This window comes from Alternaria infectoria (genome assembly GCF_024043175.1).
Source record: "Alternaria infectoria strain BMP 0036 chromosome Unknown scaffold_30, whole genome shotgun sequence".
Classification (NCBI taxonomy): Eukaryota; Fungi; Ascomycota; class Dothideomycetes; order Pleosporales; family Pleosporaceae; genus Alternaria; species Alternaria infectoria.
The window spans coordinates 5021-20933 of NW_026250719.1; the positions used below are offsets into that span (position 1 = coordinate 5021).

Below are 15913 nucleotides of genomic sequence, written 5' to 3' on the forward strand. Positions count from 1 at the left end.
CTCTCTCTAGACCTAAGAGATAGATTCTATAGTATACTTTTTTAGAAATTAAACAATTATATAATTATATAATTACGTAATTGCGCAATAACATATTACTATATTAGACCTAATAGTAAATATAAAAATCTCTAATATAAGCCTAGATTTATAACTTATAATACTTATACTTATACTACCTCTATAATAATTAATACACACGTAATTATAATAGACTAACTACTTTATATTTATTATATATTACTAATAGCTATCTAAACTATTAACTAGTAGTACTAGTACTAGCCTTATATAATAATATAGCACTAAAAAGAAACTAAGTAAGTCTATTACTAGTATAAAGCTTTTAAGATAATCTAGAATATCTATATAACGCCTATATAATACTTATATATATACTTATAACTTATATTCTATATATAATTACTTATAAGCTAGTTTTATTAGCTATATTATATAACTACTACTTACTATTTATATTTACTTTTACCTACTTATTTACTTACCTATTCTTTATTTATACTAATAACTCTTAAGCTTTTATAACTATAGTCTAAACTTTATAATAATACTTAAGTTATTTATAATAGTATACTATACTTACTTAATATAGACTTCTTTATAAAGTACTACTTATACCTTAGCTTAATAATTATATACTTAATAAAGATAATAATAAAAATCTCTATTTTTAACTTATTATATACGCTATATAACGTAGTCTTAATAAAGTTATAATCTTCTACTATTAGAGCTACTAGTAGTACTCTAAAAAGCTTAGCTTTTACTTACTAAAGCTATATATACTATATATCTATAAGTCTCTATTTAGTATATAAAAGGTCTAGCCTTTACTTTATAAATAGCCTACTTAGTATAGATAAAATAACTAATATACTAAAGCTACTATTAAGTATTTTTAGTATTCTCTTTACTTCTAAGTTTAATTTAGTAGTACTTAAGTTCTTTTATATATTTTTTATAGTAAATATTATTATACTTTTAATAAGAAGAATAGTTTTATTTAAAATAGTACTTAAACTATTTTTATAGTTACTTACTACTATAATTAGTATAGTAAAAGCTATTATATACTTAATAATAAAACGCTTTTTAGAGAAGTTATTAGAAGTACTAATTATAATATTATTTATTATAGAAAAAGATATTTTTAAAAGAATATTAGTATTAGTATTAAGTTTAGTTAGAGTAGTATCTTAGTATATAGAGTTCTTAGAGATATAAGAAGTTTTTTAAAATAGAAAGTTATTAAATAAAGAAAAAAAAAAGAAAAAAAGTATTCTTTATATATAAAGCATTTTATAACTTTCTTTAGGCTACTATTCTTTATACTATAGTTTATCTATATAAATATCTTTTTATATTTTATAGTATAGTACTATAATTTAATATTACTTTAGACTTAAAGTTTACTTATATTTACTTAGAATTCTACTTATTTATACCTATAGCTAAGAAAAAGGCTATATTATACTATACTTTAACTTTTACTTTAACTTTTACTTTTTCTACTAAAGTCTTTACTTAAATACTAAGAGCTTTCTTTTAGAAAGCTTTTATATTAACTTTTAAAAATATTTTAATATTTTTTTAGCTTTATAGCTTTATAGCTTCTTTATTACTACTTTTAAGTTTATCTTTAAGTTTACTAAAAATACTTTTTATTACTATTACTTTTTATAAGTATATTATTACTATTTATATTTATAGTAAATATTAAAGAAAAAGTTTTATAAATACTTATAGCTATATATAGTAAGTATAAAGTATTTAAAAAATATACTTATATTAAGATTACTATATAGAGTTACTAACTATGTTTTATTACTTTACTCTATATTAATACTCTATCTAAATTAAGCTTTTTCTTTTATACTCTTAGTATAGGCTTATAAATTATAGTTTATAGCTTGCTTTTAATAAAGTTTATAGCTTTCTAAAATACTTAAAATTCTAGTTTTAATTAGTCTAGTTCTTTAAAATATAGCTTTAAAAACTAGAACCTTTTAAATTTCTCTTTCTTATTATTACTCTACTATAGTCGCTATATTCTAGATTGCAAACAAATTCTAGACACCTTACGCAATCCGTACATCTCGAATTCCAGAACAACCCGGCAAACCATCGCACCAGCAAGGAACCTTCCGACGACCTCGAGCGCTGTGAACAGCGACAAAAACAACTCGCTTGAAAGTACCATCGTTCCATAAAGCACTTGGACCCAGACTAGCAGTCTAACTGCCCAGTCAAGTATTAACATCCAGTATCGGGTGCCTCTTCTCAGGCTATCCTTCTTCTTTCTCCCAATACCATTCTTGCTGAACGCCAGCGGCGTTACTTCTCGTATCAACCATTCTCGCAAGCGCCATGAGGCAGGAGGACACCAAGCGACCAACAGGGGATGTTGCCATGACACGTGCGATGGAGACTGATCTTCAAACTCGCTACCGAGATACAGAACACACATCCCAATCGCCTGAATTGGAAGTGGAAGGAAGACCCAGAGTAGCGGGGAGAAGCCTTCAGCCGTATTACCGTACGTCCCGACGAGCGTTGAGATGAATGAGATAGCCCAGAAGCTGAGCTGCCACCCCTGGATAACCGAGTTTGCCGCAGCTGTGCCGACGAGAACGTATTCAAAGCCAGATATCAAGGCTTTGGCCCAAAGAGGGGCGTCAATCAGCTTGTCTGGCCAGAGGATGTCGTCCGATCCACTTCCAGACGCATGGCCTATGTTCCTTACGGTTTCCAACCCCGAACGATCGCTCTCTAGTGTCGGACAGGAACTACCCAGAGAAATCAGGGCTGCCAACACCGGGCGCTGCATCCCCAAGATCGCGATATCAGCCACCTTTGGTCCGACAAATTGCAGTGCCATGGGCAATAGGCCTAGTACGACGGATACAATTGCCATCTCCGTCTTTCGAATCACCGTGAAGTTTTCCAGGATGCAGGACACCAGCACCCAACCACCTCGCCCTGGATCAGCTTGCAGTTCCGTCCATTCGACTGCGCAAATACCGTTCATGAGTTCTTGCAAGACATCATCCCAAGCCCCTGCCGCGTAAAACTGTCTGAACTGCCCGTTGTCGTATGCAAGAACCGGCGCACATCGCGAGCAGATGATAAAACCGACTAGGGTCTTCATTATGTCGGAAAGACACCCGACTAAGTGGCCAAGGTTAGGGAAGGTTGATGATGCTGTAAGCATGTGGCTGTCGGCGCGGAATCTATAAATGCTGTAAGTCAACAGCAAACGGGACGGTCCGCGTCGGGAGGCCATATGGCAGAGCTGAGCATCCGAACGGCTTGATCAGCCGACATGTAGCTGAAGTCACTCCCTCAGCCGTACCTTCGGTATGTGGAGGAGAGACGTTTCATTCGACGGTGAGCAATTTGTGATGCAAGCCAGCGGCGCTGTGCTACCATCCGAGCGTCATCCCCACCAATGGTTGAACCCCGGCATATCGTCGCAATGGCCAAATCGGGCGTCTCGGCAAGGATAGGTTATCCATTTGCCTTATTGGGTGTGCATGAGAGCTATATCAACGAACCAGTGGATGCGCACTTGGCTGGAAAGAAAGCCAGATCTCACGTTGCGCCAGCGGTCCATCCCTGTGGCTATCGTACGACTACAGGAATCTGCGCGTCGGTCGATAAAGTGATGCATGCTTTGAGAGACGCAACATGAAGTGTCATCTAACAGGTGTCGCATAGGGTGAAACTTTGCTCGAATGCCGTGAATTTGCGAGTGATGAAGTTCGAGATCCTTGCTGCTATTCCATTGTGGGTACATGATCCTGTTCTTTCCAGAGATCCAACCTTTGGCTCGTTACTCGTTCATACAATTTCGGTTATCAAGAGATAGAAGGTTCAATCGCGAGTAGCAATGCGTCGCGCTCTGCGAGGCTATCTAGAAACCTCAAACCTTGTGGTTCGGGTCGCGAATTGTTACGTTTTGGTGGAGTTGGTAGGTACGGATGGAGCGGAACCATTCTCCCTCACTCTCGCATAGTGTTAACACAAGTTGGCGAGCTCATGGTACGCCGGCTACGGTGCTGTCGCGAGTCGATAGCGACAGGATCTGACATGTTGGGGCGCTATGTTTCGCGAGAGACAAGGCACTTTATTATGACTGGACAGATGGACTGGCTAGACGTTTGTGTACGCACACTAAAAGTTGACGATTCGAAACCGTGATTTGATGCTGCTTTAATAGCGTGCACATCCTTCGCACAATCCATGCTTTCCCGGGCTGCGCTGCTATCTAATAATGCTTCTATCCTACATAAAGTCCGTCGTTTGTTGTCCTACACCCTGTCAAACCAACATCGGAGAAGCCACCCACCTAACTCAACATGATGGCTCTTGAACGTGAACGCGCCTGTCAAGCCTTTGCAGATACCTGTCCTTTAGATGGCGCCATTGTAAATATCCCTCAAGATTGGTCTACCTTCCAATAAGCCCCTCTTTCCTGCTGTAATGACTTTTCCTGGTATCCTCTTCTCATCAGGGCTACTACTCTTGCTTTTGCTACCGATTCTTCTCTTCGGGCTCCTAGCGTTCACCTTACTAGGTTTCGCTGTGAGATCGCCGAGTGCCTTACGCTTCTTCGATGGGCTGGGCGTCAGGCTAGGGCTCTTCGCCATCTTGCTGGCGAACAACGAGGTCGACTGTCTCACAGGTGTCTTGCTTGTTTGTGTAATGCTTTCGTCGAAGGCATGCGATTCGACCAAATCGGGCTGGAGATCAAGTACCCAGTCATTCTCTCGGCAAAGGGCGACCATGTCACGCAGAAGCTCGTTGCTCGATAAAGTCTTCTCGCTACCGACGATGACAAGTTTCGATCGCGCGCGAGTGAGGGCAACATTGACGCGTCTTCGATCTTTCAGAAGATCACCGACTGTGCCGTTCTCGTTGCTCCGTACACAAGACACGATAACGACTTCCTTGTCGCGGCCTTGAAACTTGTCTGCTGTATGTAGCTCCACACCCGCACAGCCTTGACCGCTGATGACGGGGGCAGCGAGTTCGGAGGACTGCGTCTGGGTGTGTGCAGAAGCCAGACTTTGTCGCAGCAGGGCGAGCTGTGAACGATAGAACGCTATGATGCCAATCTCTCCCGCAGGGACACCGAGGCTGAGAAGAGACACCGTGAGCTGTGTGACAAGCCGTGCCTCCAGGGTGTTGGTGATGCGCGACCCAGATTGCGCTTCTAGGGTCGATGAAATGAGATCGGTGTTGACGAACACAACGGGTTGATCCGGCGACAAGGAACGAGATATCCAACAGCGTGCGGTATTAGGGCCAACGCAAGGCTGCACTTCATTAGATCTTGACTGATGCGGACCATGGTGGTAAGCAGTGAGACCGTCGGGCCTGGGGAGCGTGAGCTTGCGGGAAGCAACAGCATTCGTACCACACTTCAGCCGTCCTGAGTAGATGAAGTTGTTTGACAGTAGCATGACCTCAGCACACATTCGATACTGATGCTCCAGACTGACGACTGCTTGTGGATGAGCCTCGCAAAGGAGCTTGAACAGCGACACATCAAGTCCACCCTCCATGGCTTCCTTGTTCTGGACCAGTGGGGGCAGCTGATAATGATCGCCCACCAAAATGAACTTCTGAGCCATGCGAATGGGCCCTAAGCATACAGGTAGGGTGATCTGGGACGCCTCGTCGACGATACAGTAGTCGAAGACGCGGCGATTGAACAGGGGATGGTTGATGGTAAGGCACGTCGTAGCCACGACTGGCGGCTGCATCCATGATCGTTCAAGCTCCTCGAGGCTGTCTTTCGGTTCCGCAGCAAGCGTAGCAAACTCTCTGACTTCAGGATGAATCTTCTTCGCAGCACCCAAGCGTAGTATGCCAATCTTGTCATCTCGAATCTTGAGAAGAATGTTGTCGACAGCAGTATGGGTGTACGAAGTAAGCAGGACACTTTTACCTTTCGCCACCAGCGTACGAAGGATGTGCGCGATTGTGGTTGTCTTCCCGGTTCCCGGCATACCCAGCACGAGGGCATAATCTTTTGCAGACATGACCTTTGCGACGGCAGCGCGCTGATCAGAGTTCATGGACATTTGCGATGAGTGAGGCAATGACAGCGCATCTGGTACGGGCTTAAATGCAGGAGCTCGACCGTCTACGATTAGCGCGCGAAGGTCGTGGGCCTTGTAAACGCTGTCATCCATGATCTGGATGAGATTGTTGCGCGCTGCAGCCATACCATTGCTGAATTCGTCTTTGTCAAGACGATATAGTACGGGCTCCTCATCAGATTGAAACTCCGCCACAGTCTCCCCCTCCTTGGTGACCTCCATGATGCCGGCAAAGGTTTGGTTGTTCTGTGAATGGAAACCCGGTAGCTTGGTTCGAGAATTGTGCAAACGTCTGTCAACAGCCACAGTTATACGACGCTTTTTCACGTTGGTGACGTATCCGTTAGCCAACGCGAAATGGCCTTCCTCATCCGAAACTACAACAGGCTCTCCGATGATGAGCTGGGACTCGGTGAAGGAAAACCCTGGAGCCGGCTGCTGTTTGATGAACGTGTAGTTGTAGCGGTTGATCTTTTGGCCGTTCTTGTCTTCATGGGCAGATCCAGGCTCCAAGATGACGTTCGAGAAACAACGACCGAGCTTTTCCCGTTCGGTGCTCAACATGGTCCACAACTCTCGTCGAAATTTCATCATATCCGTCTCTTCTTTGGTCAACAGCGTGTCCCACTTCTTCATGAACTCTTGATGAGAAGGTTGGAGAGGCTTCACCAGCTCGTCATATCTTTCTTTCGCCTTCGGGTTCAACATCTCGCCCTTTCCATCCTCAACGAGATTATGATACAGGAAGCAAGGCTCCTGTGCGTAACACTTTTGACACTTGAAGTCTTCCTTCAGGATCGGTGGCAACTCGATGCGGTCTCGAACATAGCAAGCCAACTCGTTGCGCTTGATGATCATGTGAATGATGTCGTTGCGAATCGCAGGAATACGGCTAATTTCGGACGTCTCAAGGTAATACAAGATACCGTAAGCAATGTCAACGTCTGGCAAAGTTAGCGGGGAATTCAATCTGGCTTGGAGGACGTACCATATCGATTCGACAACAACAGGTTGTACAAAGCGGTCTGAGCAACGTGTGCAGCGTTCGAAGAGTTCTTGCCAGTCTTGACTTCGAAAGGCACTGTCAATGTGCGTTCCCCGAGATCATCGCGCATTGTCACTTGCACAGTAGCATCGATGTTGCCTTTCAATCCATACATTGGAGACCAGACGTGCTCTTCCACATCAAGTAGTTTGTTAATGCTCATGGTCGACTGACGTCCGTTTCGCTCTCGAACGACGGCATCAGCTTGAGGTTCTGCACGAACGAACACCTTGGCCCATGCCTGTAGCTCTGGCAGCTTGCTGCTCAGATGTTCCTTGACGGCTTCGCACGTTGAGTTGATCTCCAGTATGGTCTCGAGATGGTTCGGCAAGAGCGTTTCGATGGTGTCCAATAAGAATACAGAACTCCATTCGTTCGCTTTCATGGCTTCTTGGAACAACTCGTGGAGCAGTGTGCCGTAGAGCATTGGGGCGTTGGCCTTGCTGGTGGCCTTTACACGGTCTTGCAGCACCGCACGTCGTAAACACCCAAAAGAGTCAGCGACAACAGTCGATGAGATGAGATGATCAGGATGAAGAATGAGCATGTTGTGGTGGTCATCAATGATACACTGTCCCGTACTTGTAAAGTCACCGATGACATGCACGAACGAGCCCGTAGTGCATGGAGTGTCGAACCAAGCTTGTCGTAAAGTGATCGCTTTGAATAACTTTGTCTTTTCTTCCTCAACTAGCAGAACCTACACTGTGTTAGCGTGGGCAGCCAAAAGGCGCTTGAGTCCGTGACTTACCTTCTCGGGCATCTGGTAGCCGCGATCCGTGGTATATGAACTTTCGTCCACTCGCTTGATAAGGTAGCGCTGGATTGCTCTATTGTCCTGTTGACTCTTCGAGATTTAGTAGGCTTCTTTGATCAGGGGTAAGTTCACACTCTACTTACAGGATTGGCAGGTACTTGGGTGGCTGCAACTTCGGCGGCAGCGAACTCGTCAGCATCGATGTCCTCTCCAAAGTCGTCATCGTCGTCCTCGTCGTCCAGAAGGCTGATGACGGGTGCCGACGCTGCACTTGCTGTAGCTCCTACGCCTTCCGCCTCTGCGGTCAGGGCCTGGTCTGCTATTGGAGACTCTACAGATCGCGTATCGTACAACGATGCTACATGTTCCAGATCCGCAGCGAAGTCGTCCTCGTCATCCATGCCAAACTCATCGTCGTCACTGCCTTGTTTTGGTGCTGGTTCTGTATAGTGATGTTGTGCGGGCGGATGGATGGGCTCGGTGGGTATGGTAACGTAGCTCGTGGAGCGTGCTGGTGGCGCGGACTTCGTGGGCGGTGGAGGTTGCACAGGTCCAGGCGATATATCCAAAGCTTCCACCATGTCCGCGTCGAAGTCGTCTCCGAAATCATCTGAGGATCCCTGCGATGCCGGTGGCTTCGGTGCCGCTTCCACGTAATCATCTTCTTGAACGAGCTCGTCATACATTTCCACGGTATCTTCTAGAGGTGCCGACTCGTGCCGTATCGTTTCGGAGGTTTCTGCAAGATAGTCGCGTGCACGCCGCTGAAGAGGAGAGCCTGACGATTCGTCCTGACGGTCGCCGGCCCCAGGCAATGGGGACGAGCTTGAGGGCATCTGTGACGATATACGCGGCTGTGACTTTGACACGCATTCCCTCATGCGCTGGACCATGCTCGCGATGTTGGGTTTCGCGGGTTGTCCAAGCATAATCCCATCCGAACTAGATGCGCCAGCGAAAACGTCCTCTGTAGCTTCTTGCTCCGGCTGAAATACACCGTGGGTTCTCCGTTTCTTCCGGGTCGATGCTGGGAACTCTACGCCACAACTTGCCCATCTGCGAAGCCCACTGACACTTCCAGCAGCAGCCATGGACCTGGGTGACGATTCGTTGATGAGATGTGCGAACGCCACGCTCTTATTGGCGCTTGGTGTTCCCTTGTTGTTTGTGTACCGTGACCACAGCTCCATGGCAGGGTCGGCCTGGGGTGTTGTGATGTCTTGCCTGGCGCCGTCCAGTCTGTGTTCGTCTTGCGACGGTCCGACAGGCGACGAGCTCCTAGCGCGCTTCTTGTTCTTCCGAGGCAAAGGCGTGTTGACTGCCTGCGAGCCTCTCCATATCAGCGTCTCTTCGGGCGAGGCGACGGGTTGCGGCGCGTGTCTCGAGGAATCGTCGACGTTGCCCACTAGGTCCGCAAGCGGCAGCCTCGTGGTGGCGGGAGTTGACGGCGGCGGACAGTCGAGAATGGTCGGCAGCTTCGGAGTCTTGATGGTGTTTCCCACATCTTTCGCGACCCGATTCGCCTTTGGTGTGCCCATGGGCTTGGCTGTCTTTCCTCGCGCCGAAGGTAGGTTTTCTTTCTCAGCCTCGCGCTGGCGGAGGGACTCGGCCGTGGGTGCGCCCTCGATGAATTGGAAAGCTTTGAGCTTGGTGCGTGTCTGGGTCGAAGGCATGATGGGAGGGCCAGTAACTACCTGCCGAGCCTGCGGCGCCGCCTGGTTACTGTTTTGGTGGGGGAAGTTGCGTGGGCGGTTCCATTGGCCCTTGAAGTGCTGCTGCGAGGGTGAGAGGTGAGTAGGCGGCGGCAGTGAAGGCAGCGGACTATCCAAGTACCTTTGGCTTCGGGTTCTGGTCAAAGAAGGACCTCTGTCGCGTGGACATGGAGACGGTTGGTAGCGTCAGCGTCTTGAAAGCACCGAACGCGAGAGACGCGTCGTGAGTGGCCAATCACGTTGGGCGAGGCGAGAGCTCGTGGCGATACGCGCTCGGGCCGGCTGCTGCGAGCCGATGGGCGACACAGCTCCGAGTGCGGGGACCTGCGCTGGCCTGAACCACTCTTTGCATCTATGGGACATGCAGACACGATTGAATTTAGGCTGTTCGATTGGAGACTACGTTGAACATTGGGAATAATAGACAGTCCCGGTCTAGGCCGACCGGCATGTGCAGGCTTCCGTCGTAGTCCTCGGATATCCTAATTGATACAGTCACGGAATTGACACGACTTGGCGTATCGCAGGTAGCTCCGCGTATCACAAAAGTAGCAAGACATGTCCAGAGGCAGGGACGGGTCAGATAGTCGCTTTTGCGCCAATCGAAATGGTGTCAACCGATGACGGGAAGCTAGGACCATGCCTAAGCGGAGTTTGGACATTCATCCCACGCTCTAGCACTCTTTCCCCAGATTGTGCGCGCCGACCGTGAACCGCTCACTCAACAGCGCCCATCTCTCATCTCTTCCCCTCGACCACCTCACATCCTCCCACCACAACCGCCAACATGTCTGCTGCCGATGCGAAGCCATTGCCTTTTGTCTACCAGTTCGCGGCTGGTAAGTTCCAATTCTCTTAACACCGCTCAGCTCCGATGCGACAGCTACCCGAGAGAAATCCGGTTCCGCTCAAGCAAGAAATATATGCACGCTTCGCTCCGGTTATCGCGCATGAAATTCTTGCGATCAATTCGAGCTTCAGCAACGTCGATCACGACTAACAATGTACAGGTGCCGTGGCTGGTGTGTCAGAAGTGAGTGCGCAACTGTCTATGGAGCTCGCGTGAGATGAACTGTGCTAATGCAGCTCCATCTATAGATTCTGATCATGTACGTACCATCCCGCACCCACATAGTCGAGACTCAGGCACTAACACTATCTCAAGGTACCCGCTGGACGTCGTCAAGACCCGGATGTAAGCGACCGCATGTGACACCACCTCGGGACCGCCTCTAAACATACACAGACAACTTCAGACCTCTGGCAAGGTGGTCGGTGACGAGGGCTACAATGGCATGATGGACTGCTTCAGGAAGATCATCAAGAATGAGGGGTACGCTATGACGCTCCTGCGATCATGAGCAAGAGGGGTTGACATCTGCCAGTGCGTCGAGATTGTACCGCGGTATCACCGCGCCTATTCTTATGGAAGCTCCGAAGAGGTACTCGCTTCCCTACTTCTTAATATCAACAAAGAAGGAAACCATCTCACGCGACACAGGGCCACCAAGTTCGCAGCCAATGACTCATGGGGTTCCTTCTACCGCAACCTGTTCGGCCAGGCCAAGATGAACCAGTCGCTCTCCATCCTCACCGGCGCCACCGCAGGTGCCACCGAAGCCTTCGTCGTCGTACCCTTCGAGCTCGTCAAGATCCGGTTACAAGACAGGGCGCAAGCTCACAAGTACAACGGCATGGTGGACTGCGTGACCAAGATTGTCAAGCAGGAAGGGCCGCTCACCCTCTACCAGGGTCTTGAGTCGACCATGTGGAGGCACATCCTGTGGAACGCCGGATACTTTGGCTGCATCTTCCAGGTCCGCGCTCTCCTGCCCGCAGCAACCACCAAGAAGAGCCAAATCACCAACGACCTCATGTCTGGTGCTATCGGTGGCACTGTCGGCACTATCCTAAACACTCCTATGGACGTTGTCAAGTCGCGTATTCAGAACTCTCCCAAGGTCGCAGGATCAATCCCCAAGTACAACTGGGCATGGCCGGCTCTCGGTACGGTCATGAAGGAGGAGGGCTTCGCGGCACTATACAAGGGATTCACACCCAAGGTCCTGAGATTGGGACCTGGAGGCGGTATCTTGCTGGTCGTCTTCACCGGTGTCATGGACTTCTTCCGCAACATGCGCGACGGCAAATAAGCGATGACTAGACTCGTCAGTACGTGTAGTCTTTGGACTACTTTGACCGTTCAAGGGCCCCAAGGAATCCTGCAATGTAGATTACGTATCCTGTATCCGCTTGCTACAAAGCAAGGCAGGGTCAAATCACATTCTTCAAACCATGTTATAACAACACGAACTCGTGCTGGCCTTTTTCTTGCTTTGAGAGTAATGCTCTACTGTCCGCTAGATGTTATCGTTACCTTTCATTATTGCAACGCAGAAGATCAGCACTTTTCATACAATCGGACCTGCCAGTAGAAGGTTTCCACTAACATCAAGTTCGGCCTGATTCTACGTGCACGAAAGTTCTAAACAGCTTTTCCAAAGGCTTGCAGTATCTCCGACAAGTGGAAAATCGCATCCCGAAACCAGCGCAGTCTAACACATGCCAATCCCGCGTTCTATCAACCCCAAACAACCCCACTTACGCGGCTAGACACGGGTGACGTCACCCTCCCCTCCAAGCCCTCACCATAGCCCATCTTGCTGCCTGGTGACCCCTAAAGCCCAAACAAACAAGTTAGTTCACGCAAGTGCCAGCCAGGGTCTACTTGCATAAGTACTGCGTCCCCTCTACCCCACTATCCAGCACTACAAAACAATCCAAACACTACAACAACCTCCACGATAAGACATCTCTCGAAACTCCGCGCAAGCAAACACGTACATCCACACAGACTCTATACCACCCGAACACCACCGCACAACATGCCTCTCGTAGTACCCGGTCTGCAGTCCAAGGACGGAAACTCCAACGATGACTGGATGAGTAAGCTCATGGGCAAGAAGCTTGGAGACCAGCATGACGAGATGGTGAGTTGCCTCTGACTACAACTTATCCCCTGATCCAATATCCCTGTTCTGTGTACTGAACCTCAGCGCTAACTCAACGCCACTCTCAGACTTTCGCAAAGACCGACCTCCCCCAGCAACACCGCGTTCTCAACGAAGGTGATATGAAGACCATGGACTTCCAGCCCGAGAGGCTGAACGTTCACCTCGATAAGGATGGTACCATCAACAAGGTTACCAAGGGTTAAGCGGTTGTCTTATGGCACGGTCACTGGGTGTGAGGGCACACCTATGACGAAAGAAGGCATGAAGGCGTGAACCTTTGAGAGCCAGACCTCAGGTCTTGTTAGTGGGCACATTATAAATCATCAAGCTCCATAAGCATAAGCAATCAGTGTGCCCAAAGTGATGAATGATAAGTGATAGTTAATGAGAGTGTATCTGAAAGAGATATTCGCCGCCATCTCTCGACTGAAGTAAACAACAGAACTCCGAAAACGCCTTACAATGATATCGTACAGTAAATGTGAAAGTATATACATCCGTACGAAGAAAGTAGATGTCACGCCTAGATACCCACGAATGTTTTCGAGATAGTAGAAGAGTAAGGCTGCGCCTTGTCAGCCTTAGACTTAAGCCCTACAGCCCTATATGAGCACGGATACCGATTCGAGGTGGAGCATTCGGAGACGCCGAAAGACATTGCCACTGTGGAGAAAGCTTGTCGCAACGTCGTTTCCTTTGAGTTGTGCATACGGTAGTTCTTCAATTTTTCGATCGCTTCCTCGACACGAAGCTGTCGTTCCTTATCATTTGACCCTCGTTGGACTTTCTGCCTAAGGCTGCAATAAGATCAGTCATTCTGAGCATCGTGGAATGAATTGCTTCAGGATGCTCAAAGCACAGCATGATGCATGCCCGCATTGTTGTTGCAGAGAAGTATCTTCGCACGATCTTGTCTTTGCTGTTGTTGCTCGCGGCTCCCATGACCAAGCCAATCCACAGTAGCACTCCGGCCATATCGGACCAACAGTCTGAAAGGTCGGAGTTCTCGAGGGCGTCTCGTAGTTGTTGGAGGATGGTATCTCCGCTGACTTCACGCATCAACACTTCTTGTTGAAGGGGAACGTCCGATGAGCTTGACTGCAATGACGAAAGCAAGGGTCGTGATGAGGTGGATGAATTCGAAAACCGGTGGTTGGAAGGAAAGCCTTCGCTGTATGAACCAAACATGGGGCTTTCGGAAAGGTCGGTAGCTGGACTGACATCTTGGGGGTCCAGAGTCGAGGAAAAAGAGCCGTTAGAGTGTGAGGCCATCGATGAGCTATACAAAAACGGTTGTATTTCAGGTAACTGCACACGGTCGAGCGCCTCCGACAGGGGCACTTGATCGAACATAGCCTGAGCCTGGACGATCGCAGCGAGGCGAATTGCCTCATACTTCCAGTCTTTCGTTTTCAGTATGGATGTTTTGCGGGAGGGCTGTACAGACCGAAATCGAATGATGCGGTCGTAGGCACTGCGCGATTTGTTAGAGCTGCCTGCACGCCTCGAGCTATTGGTGTCAAGCAGGTCCTCCATCATCGTGCGAACGTCTTCCAGGAGTTTTTGCGCATTCGCATTACAGTTTGCCGACCTCTCGATCGTCATGAATTTGCCGTGTGGATGGTATAGCGGCGATTCCGGTATCGTAGCGATCAAAGGATATGTCTTTAACGCCCGCATCTCGCAGTAGTCAACATACATCCGAGTGGGAGAGGCTTCCTGCAAAGCCGCGGTCGCGAGGTTTGCCCACGAGACTGCAGATGCTAGCTGGCCGTTGACACCCAAGGTTTGAAGTCCACCGCGCTGCTCGATCATTTTGGCAATGCCCATCTGGTGGTAGCGTAGACCTAAATCGGCGCGGCTTATGACGTCCCCCAGTATGAGTTGGCTGACGGCGATGATATTGTGATCCGCCACACTCTGCTCCACGTCGGTGAGGTGACCACCTACGAAATGTATGACATCTTGGCGCAGTGCCGCGGTTTCCAAACTCTCTATTTCTCGATTGTGAACGACATCATCGTATGCGGAAGCCATGTAGAGGGTGCTGAGGAAGGTGTGTGCATAGCTCAGGCATTCGGGGATCCAGTACCTACCCAGACCCTCCGTGCCGAAGTATTTGGAGCATTCAATCTTCAGCCTCTCGACGTTCACGCGAGTGTTCCTCGATTGAAACATAGTTCCGAACGGGTCTAGCCCATTCCCAAGACATCTCAGATCTGGTACTGGTTTTAGGTCGAATGGATACCGATGGCCACTTCTAATTGGAATAACAATGGGTGTCTGGGTGAGGGTCGATTGGTGAGGCGTAATCCGTGCTACCTGAGCATCATGATGGGGAGCCTCCTGGCTGCTGCTCGTAGACTGCGACAACCGATGTATCTTATCATCACTCTTCTTCTCTTTGACTCTCGGCGTTTTGATTGTTCGTGGTTTTGTGGTGCTTTGGGAACCTAAGCTCGATCGCGAATGATCCGAGGCTTCGCTATTGGCCCTAGTTTTGTCGCTGACCTGATTCTTTGTAGCTTTTAGATAGCTACCCATCGCGGTTTGGCGTACGGTTTGCATGGTGGCCTTTGATTTGAAATCGCTGGGTTTGGTGGCGGTTATCCATCGAAGGCTCGCATTGTCAGGTGACTTCGCCGTTGGCGAAGAGCTCGACTTCCGAGGCGGCATGAATTCTACTGGATATTAGCGATTGGCACCACTGAGTGAGCTGGGGATGGCGATCAGGGGTTCTGCTGATGTTGGTGATCGTGTTACACACCGTGAAGGTGCAGCATGCGCAAGCAGTGGACCTCGGCCGTAGCGAGAGCGCCTTCCGCATGTGGTACGCGCATCAAGTCCGTTCAATGATACGAAAAGGCACGCTCACCATTGAGTTGCTGCGGAGGCGACATGACATTTCCATAGAAGCTTGAGTCCGATGCGATCGTCGAGGGTGGTGAAGGATAGACAAATGGCATGTGATGGGCGGAGAAGAGCGGTCGCGCGGCTGGAGGGGCAGTCATTGTTGTCGACTAGCCCGATAGTACTCAAGGATAATTGGCAAGCGCGATGATGTTCGATTCGGTGATCGGAATGTAGTGTCATTCCTATGGCAGATGTTAACGATTTAGATGGAATCTGAGCAACAGAAGACGAAGGATCGATCGGTATCGGGTAAGGCTGAAAGCAATGGGGCCAGAAGTATATATACGCGGCTGGTGACAGTGTGCCTTGCCGCCCGTGAATATTTCCAGAAAGGGCGCAATTCC

General features: G+C 48.3%; 4 protein-coding genes across 4 annotated transcripts; 2 read left to right on the forward strand and 2 right to left on the reverse strand.

The window, feature by feature from the left end:
- Window positions 1-4433: 4433 nt before the first annotated feature.
- On the reverse strand, window positions 4434-9811 carry J4E92_009981 (uncharacterized protein; the record flags this gene model as incomplete). Its single annotated transcript, XM_051501323.1, has 5 exons — window positions 4434-7072; window positions 7117-7873; window positions 7925-8020; window positions 8074-9705; window positions 9764-9811. 5 exons carry the CDS (start codon window positions 9809-9811, stop codon window positions 4434-4436), a joined length of 5172 nt encoding a protein of 1723 aa, XP_051348392.1.
- A 618-nt stretch (window positions 9812-10429) lies between these two features.
- On the forward strand, window positions 10430-11795 carry J4E92_009982 (uncharacterized protein; the record flags this gene model as incomplete). The annotated part of the gene is made up of 7 exons (XM_051501324.1): window positions 10430-10481; window positions 10653-10675; window positions 10741-10751; window positions 10808-10837; window positions 10889-10975; window positions 11028-11084; window positions 11144-11795. The coding sequence occupies 7 exons, from the start codon at window positions 10430-10432 to the stop codon at window positions 11793-11795; spliced, it is 912 nt and encodes a 303-aa protein (XP_051348393.1).
- Window positions 11796-12527: 732 nt separating this feature from the next.
- Window positions 12528-12859, forward strand: J4E92_009983 (uncharacterized protein; the record flags this gene model as incomplete). Its single annotated transcript, XM_051501325.1, has 2 exons — window positions 12528-12632; window positions 12722-12859. The coding sequence occupies 2 exons, from the start codon at window positions 12528-12530 to the stop codon at window positions 12857-12859; spliced, it is 243 nt and encodes an 80-aa protein (XP_051348394.1).
- A 517-nt stretch (window positions 12860-13376) lies between these two features.
- J4E92_009984 (uncharacterized protein) lies at window positions 13377-14834 on the reverse strand (the record flags this gene model as incomplete). Its single annotated transcript, XM_051501326.1, has 2 exons — window positions 13377-13754; window positions 13971-14834. The coding sequence occupies 2 exons, from the start codon at window positions 14832-14834 to the stop codon at window positions 13377-13379; spliced, it is 1242 nt and encodes a 413-aa protein (XP_051348395.1).
- Window positions 14835-15913: the final 1079 nt, after the last annotated feature.